At 36.9% G+C, this 23,004-nt stretch overlaps 2 protein-coding genes and 1 long non-coding RNA gene across 4 annotated transcripts; 2 read left to right on the forward strand and 1 right to left on the reverse strand.

The window, feature by feature from the left end:
- Positions 1-1,318: 1,318 nt before the first annotated feature.
- Positions 1,319-12,605, forward strand: LOC106159020 (organic cation transporter protein). Of its 2 annotated transcripts, XM_087013634.1 has the most exons (10): positions 1,322-1,838; positions 5,916-6,126; positions 6,420-6,523; positions 6,953-7,107; positions 7,872-8,040; positions 8,474-8,689; positions 9,259-9,482; positions 10,021-10,205; positions 10,803-10,963; positions 11,264-12,605. In XM_087013634.1, exons 1-10 carry the CDS (start codon positions 1,696-1,698, stop codon positions 11,328-11,330), a joined length of 1,635 nt encoding a protein of 544 aa, XP_086869760.1. In that variant the 5' UTR covers positions 1,322-1,695; the 3' UTR covers positions 11,331-12,605. The 2 variants fall into 2 exon arrangements, with proteins under 2 accessions (XP_086869761.1, XP_086869760.1); XM_087013635.1 differs by lacking the exon at positions 8,474-8,689 and having other exon boundaries at positions 1,319-1,838.
- Positions 12,606-12,756: 151 nt separating this feature from the next.
- LOC147761493 (uncharacterized) lies at positions 12,757-13,614 on the reverse strand. The gene is made up of 2 exons (XR_015334627.1): positions 13,521-13,614; positions 12,757-13,024 (listed from the first exon to the last, which is right to left on the reverse strand). It is a non-coding gene; the product is annotated as an uncharacterized LOC147761493 (long non-coding RNA).
- Positions 13,615-15,563: 1,949 nt separating this feature from the next.
- Positions 15,564-22,547, forward strand: LOC106159023 (uncharacterized). Its single transcript, XM_013535185.2, has 4 exons — positions 15,564-16,154; positions 18,015-18,116; positions 20,243-20,285; positions 20,612-22,547. The coding sequence occupies exons 1-4, from the start codon at positions 16,035-16,037 to the stop codon at positions 21,499-21,501; spliced, it is 1,155 nt and encodes a 384-aa protein (XP_013390639.2). The 5' UTR covers positions 15,564-16,034; the 3' UTR covers positions 21,502-22,547.
- Positions 22,548-23,004: the final 457 nt, after the last annotated feature.

Raw genomic sequence — 23,004 nt, forward strand, 5'->3', positions numbered from 1 at the left:
AGACGGTGTAAATTGCGCAACAAGTGCTATTCGTATGAACAGTACGAGGGTAATGAATAATGCAATAATACTGTAGATCATTCATCCAGTGAGCAACGCACAGTTTGCAGGTACATTTCTATTGTCGATTTACATAATTTGTTTAATGGTGGATAAATTGAGATTTAATTGCATTAAGGGTCTTTGTTTCTTGGGGGCCTATATCATACTTGCATTTGTTTTAATTGCAGTTGTAAATTTCAGGTACGAGTGCATTATCAATTATCATCCTTTGTGTATAAATGTGTGTTCCAGGAACACACACACACACGTATACACACACACACACACACACACACACACACACACACATATGGATACATAGTATATATAATAACAGGTCATTTGCGTTCAAATTAAAAGTGAACAACTTTGATCACCTGTTCGTGAGACAGCAAATTGCATTTTTATCGAATATACGCATAATATTTAATCTACTGAAACTATTCTTATATATGGAATGTTCTAGTCGGTCCTTATAAACAAAAATTTGTTTAGGACCCGCTTTGGAGGACAAACCGAAATTCTCCCCATGGAGCACTGTGCTGGATAGAAATAGCAGAAAGATTGCAATCAAGTCTTCATGAGATTACACGGACTTTAACTGAGTTTTATCTCTCAGCCTTGCATTTTGGCTGCGGTTGTACAAATAAAGAATAATAAGTCAGTGTAGAAGTGTTGTTCGATCGTAGCATACAACTGTACCTGTGTAAATGAGTCCAAAAGAGCTGAGATAAGAGATCGTATAATTAAATACCCCAAATTCTCGTGCCATGCAAAAAAAATTGGCATAATATAAAATACAAACCTACAAAAGCAACCGTTTTCGTTTATCAGCTTCTCCGTAGATTCATAGGATTCAGTCTCTGGGTCAGACGTATAATCCCGTATAAAGTCTGAAAACTGTTTTTATCCCATCATTTAAAAACCTTAATGTAACGGCTTATATTTTTGGTAAATACTTCCTCCTTTCCTTCTAAAACATGATAGCAAAACTTGAATTCAAATTTACATTCGATGTCAAGTAGGCTACATATTGCTAACGATGACATATCGACAACAGCATGAAATAACAGTCTAGAAATATCCTGTTACACTAGTCTTCCTTGTTGTGTTTATTGAACTGGGCTCAGCATCTCGAAAGGTTCGCTATGTTGCGCACGTGCGTTAGTGTCTCAATTTTATAACCGATTCTATTTCGAGATACGGGGCCATGGAATCGAGACACTAACGCACGTGCGCAACATAGCGAACCTTTCGAGATACGGAGCCCTGAACTACACTAGTACTGCAGTAGGCTTCTTTTCGCCCAGTTTTGGACAAATCTTGATAAAGATTTTTTTTAATATTAACATATGCTCAGTACAATCAATGTGAGTTTCACGGGGAAGTAAAATATAATATGTTTCGCTATAAACAAACTTTAAGAACATGTACTACTAGAACACATATCGTGTCAATAAAACATAAGATAGCATAACAAATGTACATGACAGCCTGAAAGACAAGCTCCACCTGTTATGCTGCTTTATAGTCATTTAACATATATTACGTGAAAAACTGTGGTAGTTCAAAGGGTGACTCTGTATACATAAATTGAATGTCAATTCACGACTTCCCTCACAAGATGATTTTTCTCCAAACAAGCGAGCAACGATGGAATTCGATTATGTTGTCAAAAACGTTGGGGAGTTCGGGAGGATTCAGTTAATAATGACAATATTTTTTGGACTCACTACAGCATCGGTAGCCCTACAAATGATCGTGACAGTATTCATGCAACAAACACCAGAACACAGGTAAAGTAATCACAGGGGCCTTTACTGCTCACGGTGCATGGAGTAGACACGTGAAGCAGGTTGTTAAGGTCCACTCAATGCATGTGATGAACTCACTCATTTACATATTATGTTTATATAACCAGTTGGCATATTATCATTCACCTTGCTTCAGTCTTGAATGAATATTTATCATCCTCTGTATAGGTATACCTGATAAGTAGAACTGATATAACTTTCATTCACTTGTAATCTTTTGCATTGCAATTAGTATTTAAATGAGTTGCTGCCACTGTGGCATGCGGATAGATTCCCTGGAGATAATGGGTATAAAGGATGAATGTTTGGACCTAATAAAGGACTTTTAGACTTGGAACTGAATATGTGAGTCCTGTGGTTATATTCCCTCTCCCATGCATCAGTGACAGGTAAAATATTAGAAGAACCTGGGTAGGGTGGAACATGGACCCTACAAGGTGTTTCTTCCTGGCTGTATATGTGTATACGCATTCATTTTCAATATTTCGTTACATAGCTAATCTCAGTCCGTAAACAATCTTACACTGTTATAACATTATTGTTGTTGCGAATGTTACCACAAAATGCATGCGAAAACGTAGGAAAGTTTATTTTAGGTAATTCATATAAAAAAACATGTCCACGGGAGAAATAAACCGACATACATGTGTAATATATAAACCTTGAACTTCCGCGATACGACCAACAGATTTAATATCTCAAAAGCGAATCAATGACACTAGTCTACAGGAAACGATTTATAGCCTTGAAAAAAATTAAGTTTGTTATAAAGATCTCATTTCGGCAAAGTTAAAATATTTCTTGGTTATTATTGGATACTTTAATAATAAGCACATTCTCATATCATAGAAAACTGTCAAGCTCGGCCTATTCATTAGCTTCATTGATATTTTGTGGAATTAGAGGCTAAAAAACGCCAAATATCGTCTTTTGACCTGGTTCTCATTTCGAAGCATGAAGTTTACTTCCTGTGCTATAAAGCATACGATATAATAAGTTCTTATGCGTAAGCTATTTATTAGCTAAATTGATATTTTATAGAAATAAGGGGGTAAAAAACCCAGATATCGTCTTGTTGACCTGGCCCGAAAGCATCGCGAATTGCGGATAGGGATATCACCTTTTATTTCGAGGGTATTATATGGGGCGAGTATGGGCGAGTTATGGAATCGAGACGCTTGCTCTCGGTCGCAATGCGCGATGCTTTCGAGTTACGGGATCCAGGTTTCTATATCGATGCACGACGTTTTGTTCGCGTGTTACTGCGGGGAGGTAGACAATAAAAAGCATTATGCCTCTGCTGCGCTGCTCTGGCTCGCATTGAAAGCATCACTGTTAAAATACAGACTTGACATTTAATATGGAATATTTCAGTTTCTAAGGTATGCCTAGGTAAAAATGCGTTCTTTTTTCAAAAAAACTCCTATCTTATATAAGATATGTGAATGGAGAAGTGTGTAGTCAGGTGTGTCGCTACCAATTAACTGATTACCAGGTTTGTTGAGCTGCTGCATTATGTAATATGCAGTGATTTAATTGGGTAGTGCTCCTTTGGGCAGGTCAAAGCTTGGCTTTGGCAAAGGATGGTTCTGTCAAATAAATATCCATACGTCGGCAACTACTGCATAGAAGAATTAGAAATTTGGCATGCAAGTGGTCGGTTTTGCAGTGTGTAAAATGAGCTATGCAGTGCTTTACAAATTTGTTAATCGGTGGCAGAATGGCGCAAAAAAGACAGACATTGCCAACCAGATAATTGCGCCAAACGAAACTGTCCGCACAGTCTTATAGAGTATTGCCCAGACTGATGTACCTACACAGAGACCACACCCAATATACTGAAATCGTACCACCAGGGTACAGGACCCACTGTCTTTCGGGATATGCTGTTGCAACTAAACAAAAACAACCCAGTCCGTTCAGAACGAGGCGTAAATTGCCACCAAAACGCATTTTTCAAGGCACTTAACGAACACCAAACTGGTTTTAGCAGGTTAAAATACCAGATGTCCTCCGAAGAACCCACCGTAAACAGCACAACATCGTTGTATGTTTCTCTAATGAATTGGGGACCTTGACCGTTTCTGGGTTGAACACTGAAACCTCATGGCTTTCTTTATTGAGGTCAGATTTCACCTGTACCGCTCAATTAGTCAAAACAGAGTTTACAGACATCCAGAAGAGGCCAACGACGGAGCGTGTGCCGCATCTAAAGTGACTAAGGCCATTAACAGCGTAAGTACTTGGGGTGGATACCATATTGGTGCCAAAACACCAATGGTAGTCATCGACCAAAACCTGAACCAGATCAAATAAAGGAATAATCTGGGAACCACTTGACTATCATTTGATAGGGGGGAACTTAGGAACGATTTAAGGTTGCACGATGAGATTGCCGGTTAACACACAGCACTTTTAATAGCAGATTACTTACAGAAGCAAGGGAATCAGCAGCTACCTTGGTAATCAAAATCGCCATATTTGAACCACATAGACAATATGTGGGTAGGCCATTACTCGCCGAATCAATGGCCTACATGTCCTACAACAAAACTGGACCTAATTGGACAGATTTTGACCGATGCCTGGAATGTTATTCCAGATTGAACTCTAAAAACATAACCCAAGGAATGCTTTGCCACTTGAGAACGCTGGTAGCAGCCAGAAGAGGTCAGGCGTAACAGCATCCGTTACTGTGACTAGACACTGACATGAGGGTCCTTTGTGGAGCGTGTAACTCTTTTACAGACAATAATTTGGAAAATTTGAAGATCCAAAATATCTCTATTTATGGTTGTCGTATAACATAGAATAGGCAATGTGTTTTTGTTTGCTTCTCTGGCGAATTCCATCAATAAACTGATGTCACAATGACATCAAAGAGATAATTAAAAGTTATTAAAACATGATTTTAATCCTTATTTTCATTTATCAGTCAGTAAAATAGGAAAAAACTGATGAAAAATGATTTCGAAAAAAATATTCCATATTAAATGTCAAGTCTGTAGAATACTTCAACTGTATACCATCGAGGCAGTTTTGATGTATATCAGAAATATAGGAATGCTCACACACTGTTCCACTGAGGCAGCTTTGAGGTATATCAGAAAACAAGGCAGCAACACTGTCAAATGTACAGACATAAAGCATAAAATAATGATGCAAAAATAGGCTACTGTCAATTCCGACTCAATAATACATTATGCTTAACAGCAAAATCATTACCTAATTTTAAATATGCCCAACAATACGGATGTAAGTGAAATGTGTAACTAGCATAAGGCTTTGGGTCCTTTAAAGGTCTAGTTCACATTGTGAAAATGCCAAACTGAGAAAAATGAAAATTTCTCAAAAAATTGCTAAATTCATGAAATATGGCAATTCAATCAAACTGGTGGCCAATTTGAGCTATATGCCTATCCTAAGAATCATTCTTAAAAGTTACAAAGTAATAAACTTTCTTTCCATAACGTTTGTGATATTACACAATGATTAATAGCACAACCACCACCAATCATTAATTATCTACTATACATCACATGGACATCTTGAAAATTTGATTACCATTCAGCTTTATGCCCGTGGGAATTCTAAGTCCCACATTGAAAATGCCAATATGTAGTAAATGAAAATTTCATAAAGAACTGCATTAATATATATTGCTTTCAGAAGAGAATACAATCAGACTTGTTTTCCAACTCAAGCTGCATTTTATTCCTATGAATCGTCTCAAGTAAATTCATCAAAACTAAACCGATCAAGATAATTTTCGAACTTGACCTATATATTGATCCTATAAATCAGTCCTGCAAGTTTTAAAGCAAAATATGAAACCCTTTTTATGTTATCTGTGTATTCATTTATTATTTTCAATAGCCAGCAAACATTTTGAAAAGTGCGAAAGGCAAATCAGTTTCTTTCTTAGATTAGTACGCAGTGCCAAGCTGATTTAATTATAGGCATTCGTGCCGTTTGAAATTCAAGTTCAAATTCATTAAGATGAATATTTTATCGTTTATATATGGCGCTTGTCGAAATTTTAACTGATTTATGTTTCAGGTGTGCCATTCCAGGCCTGGTAAATGACACCTTCGAAATCCAGGGTCCCTGGCACCAATGTCTTATCAACCAAACCATTCCTGTAGACGAGAATGGGGAGTATGAGGGATGTCTGTGGCGTAGTGGAAATTACTCCAAAAATGAAAGTGTGTGGCCGTGCAAAGACTGGGTTTATGATACATCTGTATTCCCGAGAACGTTTCCTACGGAAGTGAGTCTTTGTACAATGTGATATTGATATTTTACTTATTGAGGCAGTATGTCATCCGTAGCGCTTTAATTTCGACATGGATACAAGTCTGGCTTTCTTACAGCATAATCTGTGCTATATTTCTTCTTTATCTTTATGATTTATTATAACAAACCCTCACAAATCCGCACGCCTATTTTAAATTAAAGTCCTTTTGCAAGTATAATAAGCCTATTGTGTTGTTCTCTTTTATTATTCCGAAGCTTCTCTGGAGACTATAGATGCATAGAATGATTTAAACATTTTTATTTCAGTTTGATCTACTTTGTGACAGTTCCTTGCTTATTAACATGGCGAACGTGGTTTATCTAGTAGGAGTGGCTGTGGGGGCAGCTGGCGGGGGCCTGGTAGCAGACTAGTAAGGGCGTGTCGCTTGTAAAAATATCGGTCTGTAGACGTCATTTAAAATCTAAACTAGTAATATGTTCCACACACGCATGTTTTTGCAACAACACGAAATAAATATATCTGTTGTTTGAAAAGAAATTATTAAAATTCGCCACAGGGCCCGCTGGTAATCTGTGACAAAATTATTTTATCAGACTGTTCTCGAAGTCTGTATACTATTTTAGCGCCTATGTGATTTCAGTGGATACAAAGGATATAGGCAAGCTACCCTGAAGACTTAAATTGTTCTTGCTATGATCTATGTTATGCATTTCTTCCGCTGACTTACTTACATTAAATTGCTGATTGTCTTTGTATGGCTAAACATAGCTTTACCTAGATTAAGTTTTTGGGGGTTTAAATGCGATTTCTCTGTAAAATTTAGCTAATTTTTTTTCAGCACTGGTCGTAAGTTGGTTTCATTTATCGCCTGCTTTATCCACGGGATAGCAGGGATAGGGGCTGCATTTTCACCTAACTACGGGGCTTATGTCGCATTCCGGTGCTTTGTTGGCATCTGCCACGGCGTCTTGAACAATACTGTCATTGTCCTTTGTAAGTTATTGTTCGAAACACCTCCGCTAATTCCGTACTGGTCATATCCCTTTTGTGGTTAACAAAGGTGCAATGTTGTGCCAGTCGGTGTTTTTTTTTTAATTTTGGCGTTTTATTCGATGTTATCATTGTTGATAACAACCAGTAAAGGCAGACATTGGTTAACGCGCGACTTCCCGGTGGAACTTTTGGAATATGTTACCTGTAGTCTCCTTTGAGTCTGCTCTATTTTCCCGCATCTTGGCAACCTCAGTTGGGAGTTATTTTCTAATAAAACTTGCCAAAGAATTAAATGCTCAATGGTTCAACATGGGCCATTTTGAAGTAAATCATGTAAAACATGAATCAGTGAGACTCAAGTTGTGTCATGGTGGAGGGCAGAGCAGATCCGCCATTTTCAGTTGGGAAAGAGTTGGGCTTTAATCGCACCCTCCTCCGAACACACACACACACACACACACACACACACACACACACTACTGTGGATCAATCAGTTTATCTATGCATATTTTTGAAAACATAAATTATGCGTGTAACTTAAGTAAGAAGAAAGTGGCAAATTTTTCACACGCATCTCTAAAAGCTTGTTTGACCGAGAAAAACGTCTACCAAAGCAGAGCCATCTGCAAAATCTCGTCGACGTCCAATTTACGACAGATATTAGTTAAAGCACATTTGTCCTAAAACTGGCTGATTTTTACTATTGACTAGGACTTTTTTATTACATAAAATGATATTTAATCAAATATTTTCCTTATTCGCAGGTATGGAGTTTGTGTCGCCAAGAAAACGTATAATATCCCTATGCACGGCAGCTTTTTCATGGGGGACAGGTATTCTCCTGGGAACTCTGGAAGCTTATCTTATACGGGACTGGAGATATTTGCAGTTAGCTGTTGCCTTGCCATCAGTTCTTTACCTACTATTCTGGTGGTAGGTCTTCCTTTACAGTGTATATGTAATTTACTAAGAATTCTTAAATATTCGGCAAGCAGAGGAAAGTCTCTCTCTCTCTCTCTCTCTCTCTCTCTCTCTCAGAAAAACCCATCGATTTATAAAAAAAAAAAAAAAGAAAAAAACACCAATGGTCCCCTCTTGAAATTAGAATTTTGACTAGCTAAATCATAGTTCTAAACCATACCAAATGGCACCGTTAGCCCTGTAAAATACCAAAAGTTTTAGGGGCCCTTCAGTGGGCCCGAAACCCAACGCCAAAGGGGGGGGGGCGGCTTCGCATCCTGGTTTCGCCCCTGGACATTAAAACATACAAACATACAGCGAGAGACAGATATTCAGTATATATATATATATATATATATATATATATATATATATATATATATATATATAATTAATTTTTTTACAGGATAACCCCGGAATCCCCTCGCTGGCTCATCTCAAGGGGTAAATACGCGGAAGCCGAAAGCGTGATGCGATGGGTGGCTAAAGTAAATAATACCTCGCTGCCCGAGGGACGGCTGTTTGACGATCATTCTTTGCGAAGCACACCAACTATTAGTCCTCGACAACTCCGTAACGCACCAAGACTTATCGCGAGGACGGTGGTTATATCATTTGGCTGGTAGGCCTACGTTGCTAGTTTGTGGTGTTATCGTCAATAATTCGTTTGACATATTTATATCTTCATGAAATTCAATCATATATAATTTTCACTGTTCATTAAACCTTATTTTCAAGTTTGTGCCGTTGGTGTTGAGTCAGATGATATGGTTTTTAGAGGGTTTTAGAGTATTTACAAGCCCATGCTCCCTATGGCCCTTTCCTATCTCCTCACTGTGACTTCTCACGTAGCTATCCAATGTGAACTCTTTTACGTCATCTTCATGGCGTGCAATGGCTCTATTAAATGAACAACATTCGTGCATTAGAGCTTTAAGTTGTCAAACCTATCCCAGGGCAAGGGTAGCGTGTAGCTGTATAAGAAAAACAAGGTCAAATAAATAACTTTGAAATAAACAAACATAGTGTCCATGATATAGGCTAATAACAAACCACGATGAAAAACATTACAGCTATTAAATCTCCCTAAAATGTTTAACCAACTTAAGCTTCGTTTTAACGATTATTAAACTTACCGTGGACAAGCAATGTATAGCGTTTACTTCGTTCCTATTGCATGTTCTCTTTTAGGCTAACAGTTGGTGTGTCATGGTACGGCCTCACGTTGAATCAAGGTTCCTTAGACGGTGACATCTTTATCAATGCTTTCGTTTTGGCTCTTATCGATTTTATATCCGCCTTCGCATTGCTGATCATCAATAGAATTGGAAGGAAAACGACGTACTGTGTAGCCATGATGCTATCTGCATTGGCTATGTTGTCGACTATACTGATGCATTTCTTTGCAAACAAAGGTATGTTTGACGTCTGATCTGGAGATGTACAGTTAGAAAATGTAGAGAAAATGGAATCCATAAGATACAAATTGTGTTGAGTATTAAAGTAAGGGGACCAAATATCTTAATTCTCACAAATTCACCCGTGAAACTGTTTTTTCCTGTTCCACTTGGTTAATTCTTGCAATATTACATGTCTATTTTACTAATTTCTATCTGAATTCAATATTGTTTTAAATGCATTTGTAATATTTCAGCCCATATCGATTAATTGGTCATTTATCTCTTGTTACAACATTAATGTTAATTGTCTCTGACACCTTCTTTTTGTACTGCTTCAGCCATGCCAAACCTGTCATTTGACTGTATTTACAGTGTAACTCATTGTTAATTTGTTGCACGTCACAGCCCAGTTTAATTAAAATGTGGTACATGTAACTTTGTCTACACGATTAGGCAGTTTTTCAATACACAATAGGCGGTAATTGACATATACCAAAAGTAACAACATTTGTGTGCATGAATGCAAGTGTTAACTTTGCCACTTGCGTTCCAGAGAGTTCAGCTACCAGTGCCACCTTTACAGCTTTGTACACAATTGGAAAACTTGGCGTTAGTTGTTGCTACACCCTTCTTTTCATGTGGAATGGAGAGTTCTATCCAACAGCCTTGCGAAACTTCGGGCTTGGTATAGGATATGCATTTGGTAGTCTAGGGGCTGTGGTTTCCCCGATTGTGATGGTATGGTGTTTATTACTTGTTACTTTTCCAGTTTTATCCTACAGAAACCCCATGCAGTGTGAGCTGTTTCACAGTTATAACGGTTTATGTTAGAAACGCTAGACGTTTTTATGATTCAATGACCCTGACACACCAAAGCTAAATCACAGATAACTTTTTCAACCACGAACAGGCAGTGACTTCATAAATTTTCTCCCCTTTAACACTGTCTCGACCCGGCAAACCCCCACCCCAATTTGTTAATCTTTTTAATAGTAATGTCCCATTAAAGGCTTATGGCAACGGGTATTTTGGTCGTATTGCAAGTTAACCAAGTAACATTGCTTTTTCTTTTCTTCTCTTTCCTCTATTTTATTTATTTATTTATTTATTTATTTATTGTAAATGAACAAAATCAGATATTGTTAAGCTTGCAAAAACAGTTTTTTTTTTCAAATAAAAGTATGGAGAAGCACCTGTCGCCATCTGTTTTTTCTGTTATAGTCACTAGTTTTGCATTGTAGTATTTGGTTTGATACAATTCCTATGTTGAATGTTGCCTACATTGAAACCGATCATCTTATACTAGCGTTAATTGAAACCTTGAACTCTTGGCAGGACCAGCTTAGAGAGCACCCTTACCTCGGTAACACTATGCCAATGATGCTGTTTGGATGTATGACATTGGTTTCTTCATTGAGCGGTCTGTATCTTCCCGAAACAGCCCATAAACACCTACCGGAGACTTTGGAGGATGCCGAGAACTTTGGAGTAAAACGGTTTGTATCGATACCAACTTGTTACTCTCTCCCTGTCTCTCTCTCTCGCTTCATCGGTCTATCTCTTTCTTCCTCTCTCTCTCTCTCTCTTTGCTATACTCATGCATACATACACGCTCGCACGCATGTATACGACCACACATTTACTTTATAGAGACTTCAAAACAAAACTGTACATATAATAGGAGAATTTCGCTCAATATTCAAAGTGCTATAGCTACTTCTCATACAGTATGGTAAGTAGACTTAAGCAGCAGAATAATTTAACATTGATGTTTAAAACGGATATATTCATTTCAGGAGAGAGAGGAGCATCAACAAGAATTCAAGTGAGAATGCCCCACCGACACTTGAAGTGGTGTCTTAAGCGCGACAACCATAACATGATGCATATATACTGTTTTTGTACCTGTGTTTGTATCTGTGGATCAGCTGAGCCTGATACGAACTATCATATTAAAAAAATGTAAAGAATGCATGACCACAAACTGGACCGTGCATTTATACGGGATTTCCACAATGATTAGCTCATTTATTTGAGAACAAGCATTTTCATGGTATATATTACGCTTTTGTTTACAAATTAGCATACGCTTCAATACGACGATTACTGGATAGAATATTAAATTCTGCGACTGCCTATAATACTCTTTACAGAACTATTCACCACAGAATCCAAGAAGAAGAGGCTAGTAGACTTCAATTAATTCATTAATTCGCTTACTGTTGATCACACAATGTAGCACAAGAGCGAGAATTATTTGGCTACAGCTCTTCTGTGACAACTACAGCTTCTGTTGCCTTATACAATTTAATTGCAACTACAACGTCGCTGCTTTTATGATACGCTATATGATGGTCCATACGTTTACAGACTATATTATTTTAATTATCTCGCCATGTGTTTATCGATTATTTTATTTTGTTTATCTCGACCAACTTGACTTTTTTACTCTTATTACAATATGCATGTACATGACACTGATAACCCGTTTGAAGTGGAACAAAATGTTTCACTGTTGTAAAATGTTGTTAACGTGTTGTAACGTTTCAACAGATTGGATGAACTGCTAATAAATTCTCATTAAAGAAAAAAAACGATGAAATTTGTTGAACTGAACGTTTAAGTTGAAGGCTGGAGAAAACTTTCTGTTTACTCATATCGTGCGCGCTAAAAGAATGAATTAAGCACACAATGGGGTCAGGCAGTGAAGACCCCTGATATAAATAGCGATATGTACCTCGATTGAGACTACCCCGGCCGCTTCTAATGGAGAATAAATATATATATCTGTCATTCTTTGCTAGTGGTTACAAAATGTTGAATTTGACCGAAAATTTCAAACTTTCTCTGGGAAGCTGTAATTTTGCGATGTGATAGCTACACCATCACAGTTTATCATTTCATAAAAAGGGAAACAGCAGCTGCCCTTTTTAGGGCACACAGGAGAGTTGAACAGCTATACCCACCAAATCCAAGACGCGTTACCCTGGGTAATATATTTTGCACAAACTAATGAAAGTCTAATGGAATGTTTTCAGTTTTAGTTTAAATCATAAGGGGGTGTTGTCTCAATGCTTCAAAACTGGTTTTGAAGAATTTAATCCACATTTCATAATTAATAAAAATGGTGAATATGTGGGTCACGGTAATGTTATTGACGCGGGTACAAAAACTTTTTATAATCATGTAAATAATAACAATATTTTTGCTATTATCCATACACACTTCATTCATGAGGGGCACACCACTTTCACATGCTTTTAAAATGGAATTGACAAACACAGAGGAATAATGCACATATTTTATTTACTGTAACTCTGTCATATGGGACACACACTGAACAAAGTTGATCTAAAGAATGTTCCAGATTGTAGTTTTTTATCAGAAATATTATTTTTTTATTATTATTTTAACACAATAAAGTTCAGTTAAATACAAAATTTAACAAAATGAAGTTCAGTGTAACACAAAGTTCATAATTATAACATTCTTCCTGACATATGTAGACCAATGGTGATATCTGTTCTGTGCTCACTAAGGCATCCACTCTTGGGATTCTGAAAAAAAAATCACACAAAGAATCTGTTAACTCTGATAACGAACAATGGATAACCTAAGATCACAAATAGTTTATTGCTTATTCAAACAAAGTACAGTGCATTATGAGTGACAAACACGCATTACTGAGACACATTTTCTTCACCCATTTTTGGTGCTTCATTGCGTAACGTAAGTGTTGCTAGTAATCCATTATTGCTGTTTTTACAGACGGTTAAATTTTAAACGCACGGAATACAGTGTAGCAGCTTAATTTAAGACAAAACTAAAAAAAAGTAATTCAATTTCGATGATTGAGTTTTCGAGAACAAGAGAACATGAATACGGTATCACCGCGTCACCATGTTCAATATGACCTTTAGTCCCCCATGTGAAACAGACGCAAAACGAAAGTTCAGACGAAGTCACCCTACTTATAGAATGGTAAAAATCAATCGGTACACAAATATGTTGAAACAATTGAAGAAAAATGAAACGAAACTCATTATTTCTCACCTTCATACAAAGAAGATCCCAATAAACAATCCTGTGACGGTTAAATCGAGGGAATTACACCTGTGCCCTGCATTCTACTTCGACAGCGTCATTGCGTAACATGTTATCAGAATGGGCCACCCGCCAGTTTGAGCTGGTTTTTTTAGTGTGCAAAAGAAGACATTCGTGTGTAAGACGTCATCAGTTAGTGAGTATGGAAGAAGATCGCTATCAATGTATAATTTTCACGCGGCATTTTAAAGTCGTCTGATAAAAATCGATCTCTGAAGTTTCAGCGTTGCGAACGTTATATTGGGACGCGGTGAAGAAAAATCGACCTTGCTGAGCAATAAATGTGAAATTCTTAAGAAAACTGATATTATCATGGACTTCGTGACACAAACTAACCGACATACTACTTTGGACGATTGAACAGTTTTAATACGGAAAGATAGGATTAGATGAAATTTTCATCGGGGTGGGACACCGCATGTATCGTAAGTTAAGCTAATTTTGTGATCATTTTTCAGTGACTTCAAATAAATTTTTTTTTAAATAACCATTTGCACATTCTGTTTATTATATCTTCTTGCAGTAGGTGTATTCCCTGCTTCAATAATTCATTCAAACCCTAAACAAACTGTTCCTAAATAGAGGTAGGGTCGAAATTCCACAAAAAAAGACGCCATTTTGAGGGTAATTTCGATATATTTTCTGCTTTTTCTCTTCTTTTGCTTTTATAACAATATCCTCCTTGCTCATGCAGCTTCTTTGATTTGTTATTGAAACATACACAACGATGTCATGAGAATTTGGTCGGCTATCTAAATTTAAATAACATTCTTGTTATGGTCCCCCCGCAGTGCACCACTAGCAAAGAATGACTGATATATATATATATATATATATATATATATATATATATATATATATATATATATATATATAAGATCATTACAGTTAAAGAACAATTGGAATGGAGGATCTAACTCGGGTAGAATCTTTTGCGAAAGTTGAACTCAGGTTCTTTTGAAGGTGATCTTCCAGTGATTCCCTATATTAAAGAAGAAATGAAATAAAGAATAGTGTGAAAAGGCTCTCTTTGTGTTTTTGATATCAATATTTCCTTATTTATTTATTTATTGTTGTATACAAACAATTGACTATGGTTTAGAAAACCACTTCCATTCATGCGATATCCGCACCAACAACCACTTTAAATGTCGATTGTTCTAAGGTTTCTTCAGTTTAGGTAATACATTAGGAGAATAGAATGCCACCTTATCACAACAACTGAATATGCGTGAAAAAAAATAAGGTAAACTCTTTTAAGTGTATTTAAGGAGGCAGTGCCAGTAAATGTGGATAGTTTGCAAAGGTTTTATACTTCCTGCAACAAAGAAGAAATGAGTAAGCTTATGACATGCACATGTAGAAGGGTGTCCACTATCATCGCACTGATTACATTCATACCAAATACCTCTGATAAAATTGGCTTCTCTAATCTAAACTTAAACCAAGGCGTAATCACAATTATTAATACATATTGTAATTGAACGTTCTGTATCGTGATTTAATGTCACACTCTTATATAAATTATATTCATACGTGCATTTTCACCAATTGGCGAGATAAATAAATATTGTATTGTATATGAAGGTGCTTGTTATTTGATGATGTAACTCAAATCAGTTGAGGCGACGTGGATTTGCTTTTACAATCTGACAAGCTTAGGTAAGGTTTTGAGAAATGGTATTTCAAATGTTATCGTTTTAAGTTGATGAGAGTATGCTATGTGCAGGTAGGGTTTTAACAAGGGATGGGGCGGGGGGGGGGGGGGGTAATTACCCGAACTGGTACTGGGGGCATGTGGGTCTTAACATTGTGACTTTTTTAACATGTAAAGACAGGAAAGGCGCTCAAAATAATACGCACACGGGATAACTACAGACTTGACCATTTTAGTTTCAATGGTATGTCTTGGTAAAATGTATTATTTATATCTAAAACGTGTATTTCATGTAAATCACGAGAATAGACAAATATGTAGTCAGGTGTGACAGTAACAATTGACTGACGTAGACATAGACCTCAGGGCAGACAGCAATGCAGGGTAGCAGACTCTGAGAAACAGACTGGTTTGGGAATGTCACTCGATGCCATCCTATGGAAAACCAGCATGCAAGTTGGTTCGACATTGTAAAGGAATGGACGGGAATAAAGTGACAATTCATAATCACATCCATAGCCAAATAAACCCTGAAGAGGCCCGGTAGGGTTGAAAATCCCACGTGCGTGTGTGTGTGTAAACGCACATTTCTTGTGGTGTCAGGCCCTATTTCAGGTCATTTTTCTTTATTCAGGTGGATTTATGGAGGAATCTTGAACCACAATTGGCCAACTTTTCTTGAACAACGATCCATTTATCGTATCGAATTCAGGAATACGTTTGTATATGGATGCTTGTTACCTGTTCATTTATGTATTAATTTGCTTTTAATTTATATGTAATTTACAGCAGACCAACATTTGAACATGGGACGGACATTAAGAAGAAACCTGTTTACACTCTTCACAGTCAATGTAATCATACTACTGCTGATTGTGAACTACGATTTGAAGCAAAAATACAAGGCGTCAGTGGAGAAACAGCTGGTAGGCCTACTTTGTTAATAATGCTGACAACATAAAGTTCTATTCCCTCCTTTAACCATTCGAATGATATATCTAAGTGCTATATTTCATTAGAACGTTTGCTTTGGTTTCAAGATTGACACGTGTTTCGAGCTTTACATTATTCAAAAGGACGCACGAAGCCATTAAGAGGTGTTAGTACATAACCATAGAATTAAAAAAGTTGGGAAATGAGATAAATAGACGATGAAATGCATGATTTGGTTTGATTGTTGTTCTTCACATTTACCAACCTTGAGATGTTATGTGGCCGTGGCGATATTGTAGGGGTGTTTTCGGTGAACTTTTGGTATATATGTCAAATAATTCACTGCCACCCCCTCGTGTTATGGGCGTTGATCACGTGCTTCGCTGACGCTTTAGTTGTTCTGGAATGTGTGTGTGTGTGTGTGTGTGTTACAGGTCAGATCCCAATCTGGTCCACTTCCTTAGTGGCCAAGACCACATCCAAATTGGGTTTGCATTGTAAACAACATAAAATCCACTTTTTTTTGGTTATTTAAATGACCATTTTAGTCTTGGAAAAATGAATAAGTTTTCATAAAATTTATTCAAATGAAACATTGCTAGCATTCCCGGCTACACCTTTGATTAAAGCTTTGATTACACCAGAGTAGGCGCTGGCGGTACACATGGTTTTAGTCCCGTCCGGATCGTTACGCGGGCTCCGCCGCCATGTTACCGTTGCACTTTGCAAATTTTCTGATCTTTATTTCTCAAAAAACTGGCAAAGATACACCCACAGTTACTACTGAACATTAATAGGAAGTCATATACTGGAAATCTAACTGTGACCCTAAAATTAACCTTTGACCTTATTTTCATCATAAACTGATCTTTGCAAATTTTCTATCCCTTATATCCCTAACCTGGCAGAGATACACCCATAGTTACTATTAAAGTTAAATAGGAGATCATATACTGGCATTTTAACTGTGACCTTAAAATTGGCTTCTGACCTACTTTTCCTCATAAACTGCACTTTGCAAATTTTCTGATCTTTATATCTCAAAAACTGGTAAAGATACACCCATAGTTACTATTGAACATGAATAGGAAGTCATATACTGGTAATCTTACTGTGACCCTGAAATTAACCTTTGACTTAATTTTCACCATGAACTTATCTTTGCAAATATCCCTGATATCTCAAAAACTGGCAGAGATACACCCAAAGTTGCTGTTGAACTTGAATAGGAAGTCCTACACTGGCTATCTAACTGTGGCCTTGAAATTGACCTTTGAACTACTTTTGATGATAAACTCTTTTTTGCATGTTTTCTGACCTTTAAATCTCCTAAATTGGCAAAGAAATGCCCAGGGTTACTATTGAACTTGAATAGGAAGTCGTATACTGTGACATTGAAATTGACCTGTGACCTAATTTTCACCATGAATTGAGCTTTGCATATTTTCTTGACTCCATATCTTCGAAACTAGCAACCCAGTGTTGCCTCTAGGTTTTTTCTTTTGTCAGCATATATGCAACACTGACAACACATTTCAAGGAAAACCAATAGGTCTATTGTCTAGAGAATCACAGGAGTGATCAGTGTTAGGAAAATACAGATCAATTCGAAAATCTGCTTGATTGTATTATTTAATTATATTTTTTTACATATTTTGATAATTTTTTGATTGCATTTTATAGAGCTTGTCAAGCACAAGACTAGTGGTGGTGTCCCTTTTTAGGGGGGTTTTCCATTCGAATGCGCTTACTCCAGCTGGTGGTACAATATCCGGAGGCAGTATCGCCTCTCTGACCCTCTAGTTAAGATATTATTCATTTATTTATTTGTTTGTTTGTTTACCTATTTATAGGACAACATGATAACCGAAGAAGTCAACCTGGATCATCGCTTGCATTCTCGGATCATAGAACAGAAGGGACGTCAGGTCCGCAAGATCATGGATGACTACAAGGTGAGAGAACGTAGGAGATAGGGTAGTTTACCTTGTTCTTCACTTTGTTTAATTTTTTTTTTTTTTTTTTTTTTGATAAAGGTTGTTATGTTTGTTCTGTCAGTATTTCAGTATAAATATCAGAAAAGTCAGTTTCTCTCAAGATTTCATGCAGATGGGTTTTAGCTGTACCACCAGCGTTGGCGCTGGCAGTACACATGGTTTTAGTCCCGTCCGGTCCGTTCCGCCAGCTACGCCGCCATGTTACCGTTACCGCTTCTCCTCCTAGACTACAAGGGCCTGCATACCCATCTGTTGGATTTAGGTCACCTATAATCTCAACTCGCTCCACGTAAAATTTGGGCTTCGTTGGTGCTGGGGTCTAGGTGTGGCGCTCATTGCAATGCACCCTTGTCCAAAATTGGCCAAATTAAATGCGTATTATCTACCATACCGAAGGAATTATGGGAACAATTTCTATAGACGGCTGACCGAAAGTCATATGTGGAGATTTCAAATATGCCCTTTTGACCTTTGAACTTTATTTCAAGGTCAAAAGGGCCAAAATTTTCAAAAAATGATTTTTTTACGAAAAAAAACTATTTGCGCTAATATTCAGAAACTACACTGACCTAACCTATAATATTATTGTCAGATGTTACCCTTTAGATCATCTTTCATCTCCGTGAGTTTGGGGTCAATCGGTGCATTTTCACGGGAGTAGCGGCCATAAGATACCGAAACTGAAAACTGTCTCTAAATCGGGGAACCGTTAATGCTAGAGACTTTTCTTTTTTTGCATTTTGTAGAGCATGTCAAGCCCAACACTGGAAGTGGTCTCCGTTTTTTTTTTTATTTCCATACAGTTTTCGAGTTATGCTGTATCTAAAAGTACATTGTGGTGGTGAAAGCAAAATGTGCAATACAGTTATAATACATTTTTGACCTCTGGAAAATAAAACAGAAGGCTTGGCAAGGCAGACAACTTCTGGTCAAAAATGACATTATTTCATGAAATTTGAACATCTGGAACTTCTGGGCACCTCCCATTGCAAGAATTTTATAGTTACTTTTAAACTTGTATAGGAAGTTATATACTGGCAATCTAAGTGTGACCTTTAAATTGACCTTTGACCTACTTTTCATTGTGAACTGAACTTTGCAACTTTTTTTGGTCCCTTATATCTCCAAAACTGGCAAAGATACGCCCATAGTTACTATTAAACTTGAATAGGAAGTCATATACTGGCAATCTAATTGTGACCTTAAAATTGTCTTTTGACCTACTTTTTACCATAAACTGAACTTTGTGACTTTTTTAATGTTTATACTTTCAAAATTGGCAAAGATATACCCAAAGTTACTTTTGAATTTGAATAGGAAGTCATTAGAGGTTATTTTACTGTGACCTACTTTTTATCATGAACAGCTTTTTTACATGATTTCTGGCCCTAAAATCTCCAAAATTGGCAAAGAAATGCCCAGGGTTACTATTGAACTTGAATAGGAAGTCATATACTGTGACATTGGAATTAACCTTTGACCTACTTTTTCACCATGAACTGAGCTTTGCATATATTCTTGCCCTTCATATCTTCAAAACTAGCAGAGATATGCCCAGTGTTTCCCCTAGGTTTTTTCTTTTGTCAGCATATATGCAACACTGACAACACATTTCAAGGAAAACCAATAGGCCTATTGTATAGAGAATCACAGGAGTGATCAATGTTAGAAAAATACAGGTCAATTTGAAAATCTGCTTGATTGTGCCATTTTTAGTTAAATTTTTTCCATATTTTGAGAACTCTTGTTGATTGCATTTTACAGAGCTAGTCAAGCACAAGACTGGTGGTGGTTTTCCATACGAATGCGCTTACTCCAGCTGGTGGTACAAAAACTGGAGGAGGTATCGCCTCTCTGATCCTCTAGTTACAATTGCTATAAAAAACAACTGGCCGTTCCCCTGCAAATTACTTGACCAATTAACATGTTCTTTATGCTGTTATCAAGACCCAAGCAGAGACCCATTTGGGATATATATAGTGGCAGTTTATATTCCAACACGTAATAGATCTGAATAGTTAAATGTCACAAGATCGAACTAAAATAGTACGGATGGGATAATTTCGCCTTTCTATTTCCTTTAGGTACCGCAATACAGCAAAAGCAATGTTGTTCAAGCGACCAAAGGTAGCCTATATCAAATACTTTTAACAAACTGGATTTCAATGAGTATAAATTTGCCTCATGTTAATGAAGTAAACAAGTCGCGGAACATTCTCATATTAAAGAATCAACTTACACTGCCGTCAGAACACAATGGAATTCATACAAGGTTTTATCAATGTTCATTTTGATGTATTAGATTGCAAAGAAAATGACAATAAAATAATTAAGAGATATCGGTAAATCGAATAATATCCCTTGAATAATATCCCTTAAGTACCAAAATACATATTAATTCTTCAAAGCATAGAACATATCATAAACATTCAGTTACTTCGTTAATGTTTCAGGGAACAAGATGGGTTACATAACAGCTGATACAGAAAGCGTCCCTTCCTTCCCACCCTGCGGCCAAGTTTGCAATTTCTCCATGCATAAGAAAAAAGAAGACCTCTTTCTTAGAAAAGACTTCAACTGTAAGAATATATTTCTCAGATTAAAGAATCCGCCCGGGAAAGTTTACATACCGCCCCTGAAAGAGCCGCCTCCAGAGCTACTTCTGGATTTCACACAGAATGGCAGTTTGGTGTTGAGTCCTAAGTACTTAGATGGCACACGTAAGGGTCGAAAGGTGCATCGTAAATTGGAAGAAATAAAAACTCTCCTGGACGATGATAAAGTGAAAAACATCGCCAAATATGACCTACAGGGCGTTGGCTACAAGCAGGTTCTCTCCAAATACCAAGGTCAGCTGAAAGGCAAGTCGGGAATGGTTATTGGAAGTATAAGTCCTTGGGTTGAAGTCATTTTATTAAACCTTGGTGTAAAACACGTGACAACTGTTGATTACAACCCTGTTTTCTTCGACCACCCACAGCTGTCTTTCGAGTTTATGTCAGATATAGCCGATAAAATCACCAAAAACCAATCGCTCCTAATGGATTTTGCTGCTTCGTTTTCTTCTTTGGAACACTCTGGCCTTGGTCGCTATGGAGACCCCATCAATCCACACGGTGACCTGGAGGCAGCAGCTCAAATATGGTGCATGCTTAAGCCTGGTGCTTTGTTTTATCTAGGAATACCAGTCAACTTTGGCACTCCGGAGGGCTGGTTGGTATTTAATGCGCATCGTATATATGGCGAAGCTCGGATTGAACAGATCACTGCAAATTATGAGATACTCGAACGCACGCCGGTTGGTAGATTGCATGGTGTCTTTGTCTTAAGAAAAGTGCTTTAATAAAGATGAACAAAATTACAAGAAATACGTGACTTTACAGATCGCATTCTGATGCTGATTCTATAAATTAAAAGACATTCTTTGTCGTTTCTTTTTATATGTGGCATTTTTTTAAATTTTTTTGAAATCATTGTGGAAAAGCATATTTGAGGGGATCCATGTTCTTAATTTGAATAAAGGGTATAAATACGGATATCTCCACCGGTATTTTGACTTATAGGCTTTCTCTACAGGTTTATTTGTTACTTACAAAATAAATTTTCGATGAAGTAAGTTCATAAAAACTTTAGGTCTTTCACTGACATTGATTTATTATGAAAATATAAAAGTCCTGACTCAAGCGCTTCTCAATTTACCTGTAGCCCACATTTTAATGACTGTGTTTTATCCAAACGATTTTTATTTTGCAAAATATGCATATATTTTTTTCTTTTGCATCAACTCTCAGTTATCAATACGATTTTAACTAACCAATATAACATAGAACCAATTATCTACAGTTCCTTATTTTTTTGCTCTTTAATCTTTCTGTCATATATTTTGTAATGTGTCCATCGAAATGGGGGTCTTGCATGCTGTACACGTAATATACCGAAAAGTTAGGCAACCTTCCTCTACTCATACTCATGTACTTTCACTGGGAACAGTTGTGTTAGCTGTACCGTGACCCTATTTTAGCAGAGGTCTTTAGTTACACCTGCAGCATTCCTCTTTATCCGTTTAAATTGCAAATGAATTTCAGTTTTTAGGAATGGCATGGTGTTTGCAGGGATTGTTTGCTTAACCAACTTACGTGGTTGTTTGAGTATCATCACCATATATATATATATATATATATATATAAGATCATTACAGTTAAATAAGAATTGGAATAGAGGATCTAACTCGGGTATAATCTTTTGCGAAATTTGAACTCAGGTTCTTTTGGAGGTGATCTTCCAGTGATTCTCTATATTAAAGATGATGTGAAATAAAGAAAAGTGTGAAAAGGCTCTCTTTGTGTTTTTGATATCAATATTTCCTCATTTATTTATTTATTGTTGTATTTAAACAATTGACTATGATTTAGAAAACCACTTCCACACATGCGATATCCGCACCAGCAACCGCTTTAAATGTCGATTGTTCTAAGGTTTCTTCAGTTTAGGTGATAAATTAGGAGAATAGAATGCCACTTTATCACAACAAATGAATATGCCTGAAAAAATGAAGGTAAACTATTCTAAGTGTATTTAAGGAGGCAGTGCCAGTAAATGTGGATAGTTAGCGAAGGTTTGACACTTCCTGCAGCAAACAAAAAATTAGTAAGCTTATGACATGTAAAAGGGTGTCCACTATCATTACACTGGCCACATTTATACAAAATACCTCTAGTACAAAATGGCTTCTCTGAACTTAAACCAGGCGCCATCAACTTTATTAACACATGTTGTAATTGAATGTTTTCTATCGTGATTTAATGTCACATTCTTATATAATTTATATTCATACGTGCATTTTCAC

This window comes from Lingula anatina, chromosome 5 (genome assembly GCF_051362555.1).
Source record: "Lingula anatina isolate TDL-2025a chromosome 5, LinAna3.0, whole genome shotgun sequence".
NCBI lineage: Eukaryota > Metazoa > Brachiopoda > Lingulata > Lingulida > Lingulidae > Lingula > Lingula anatina.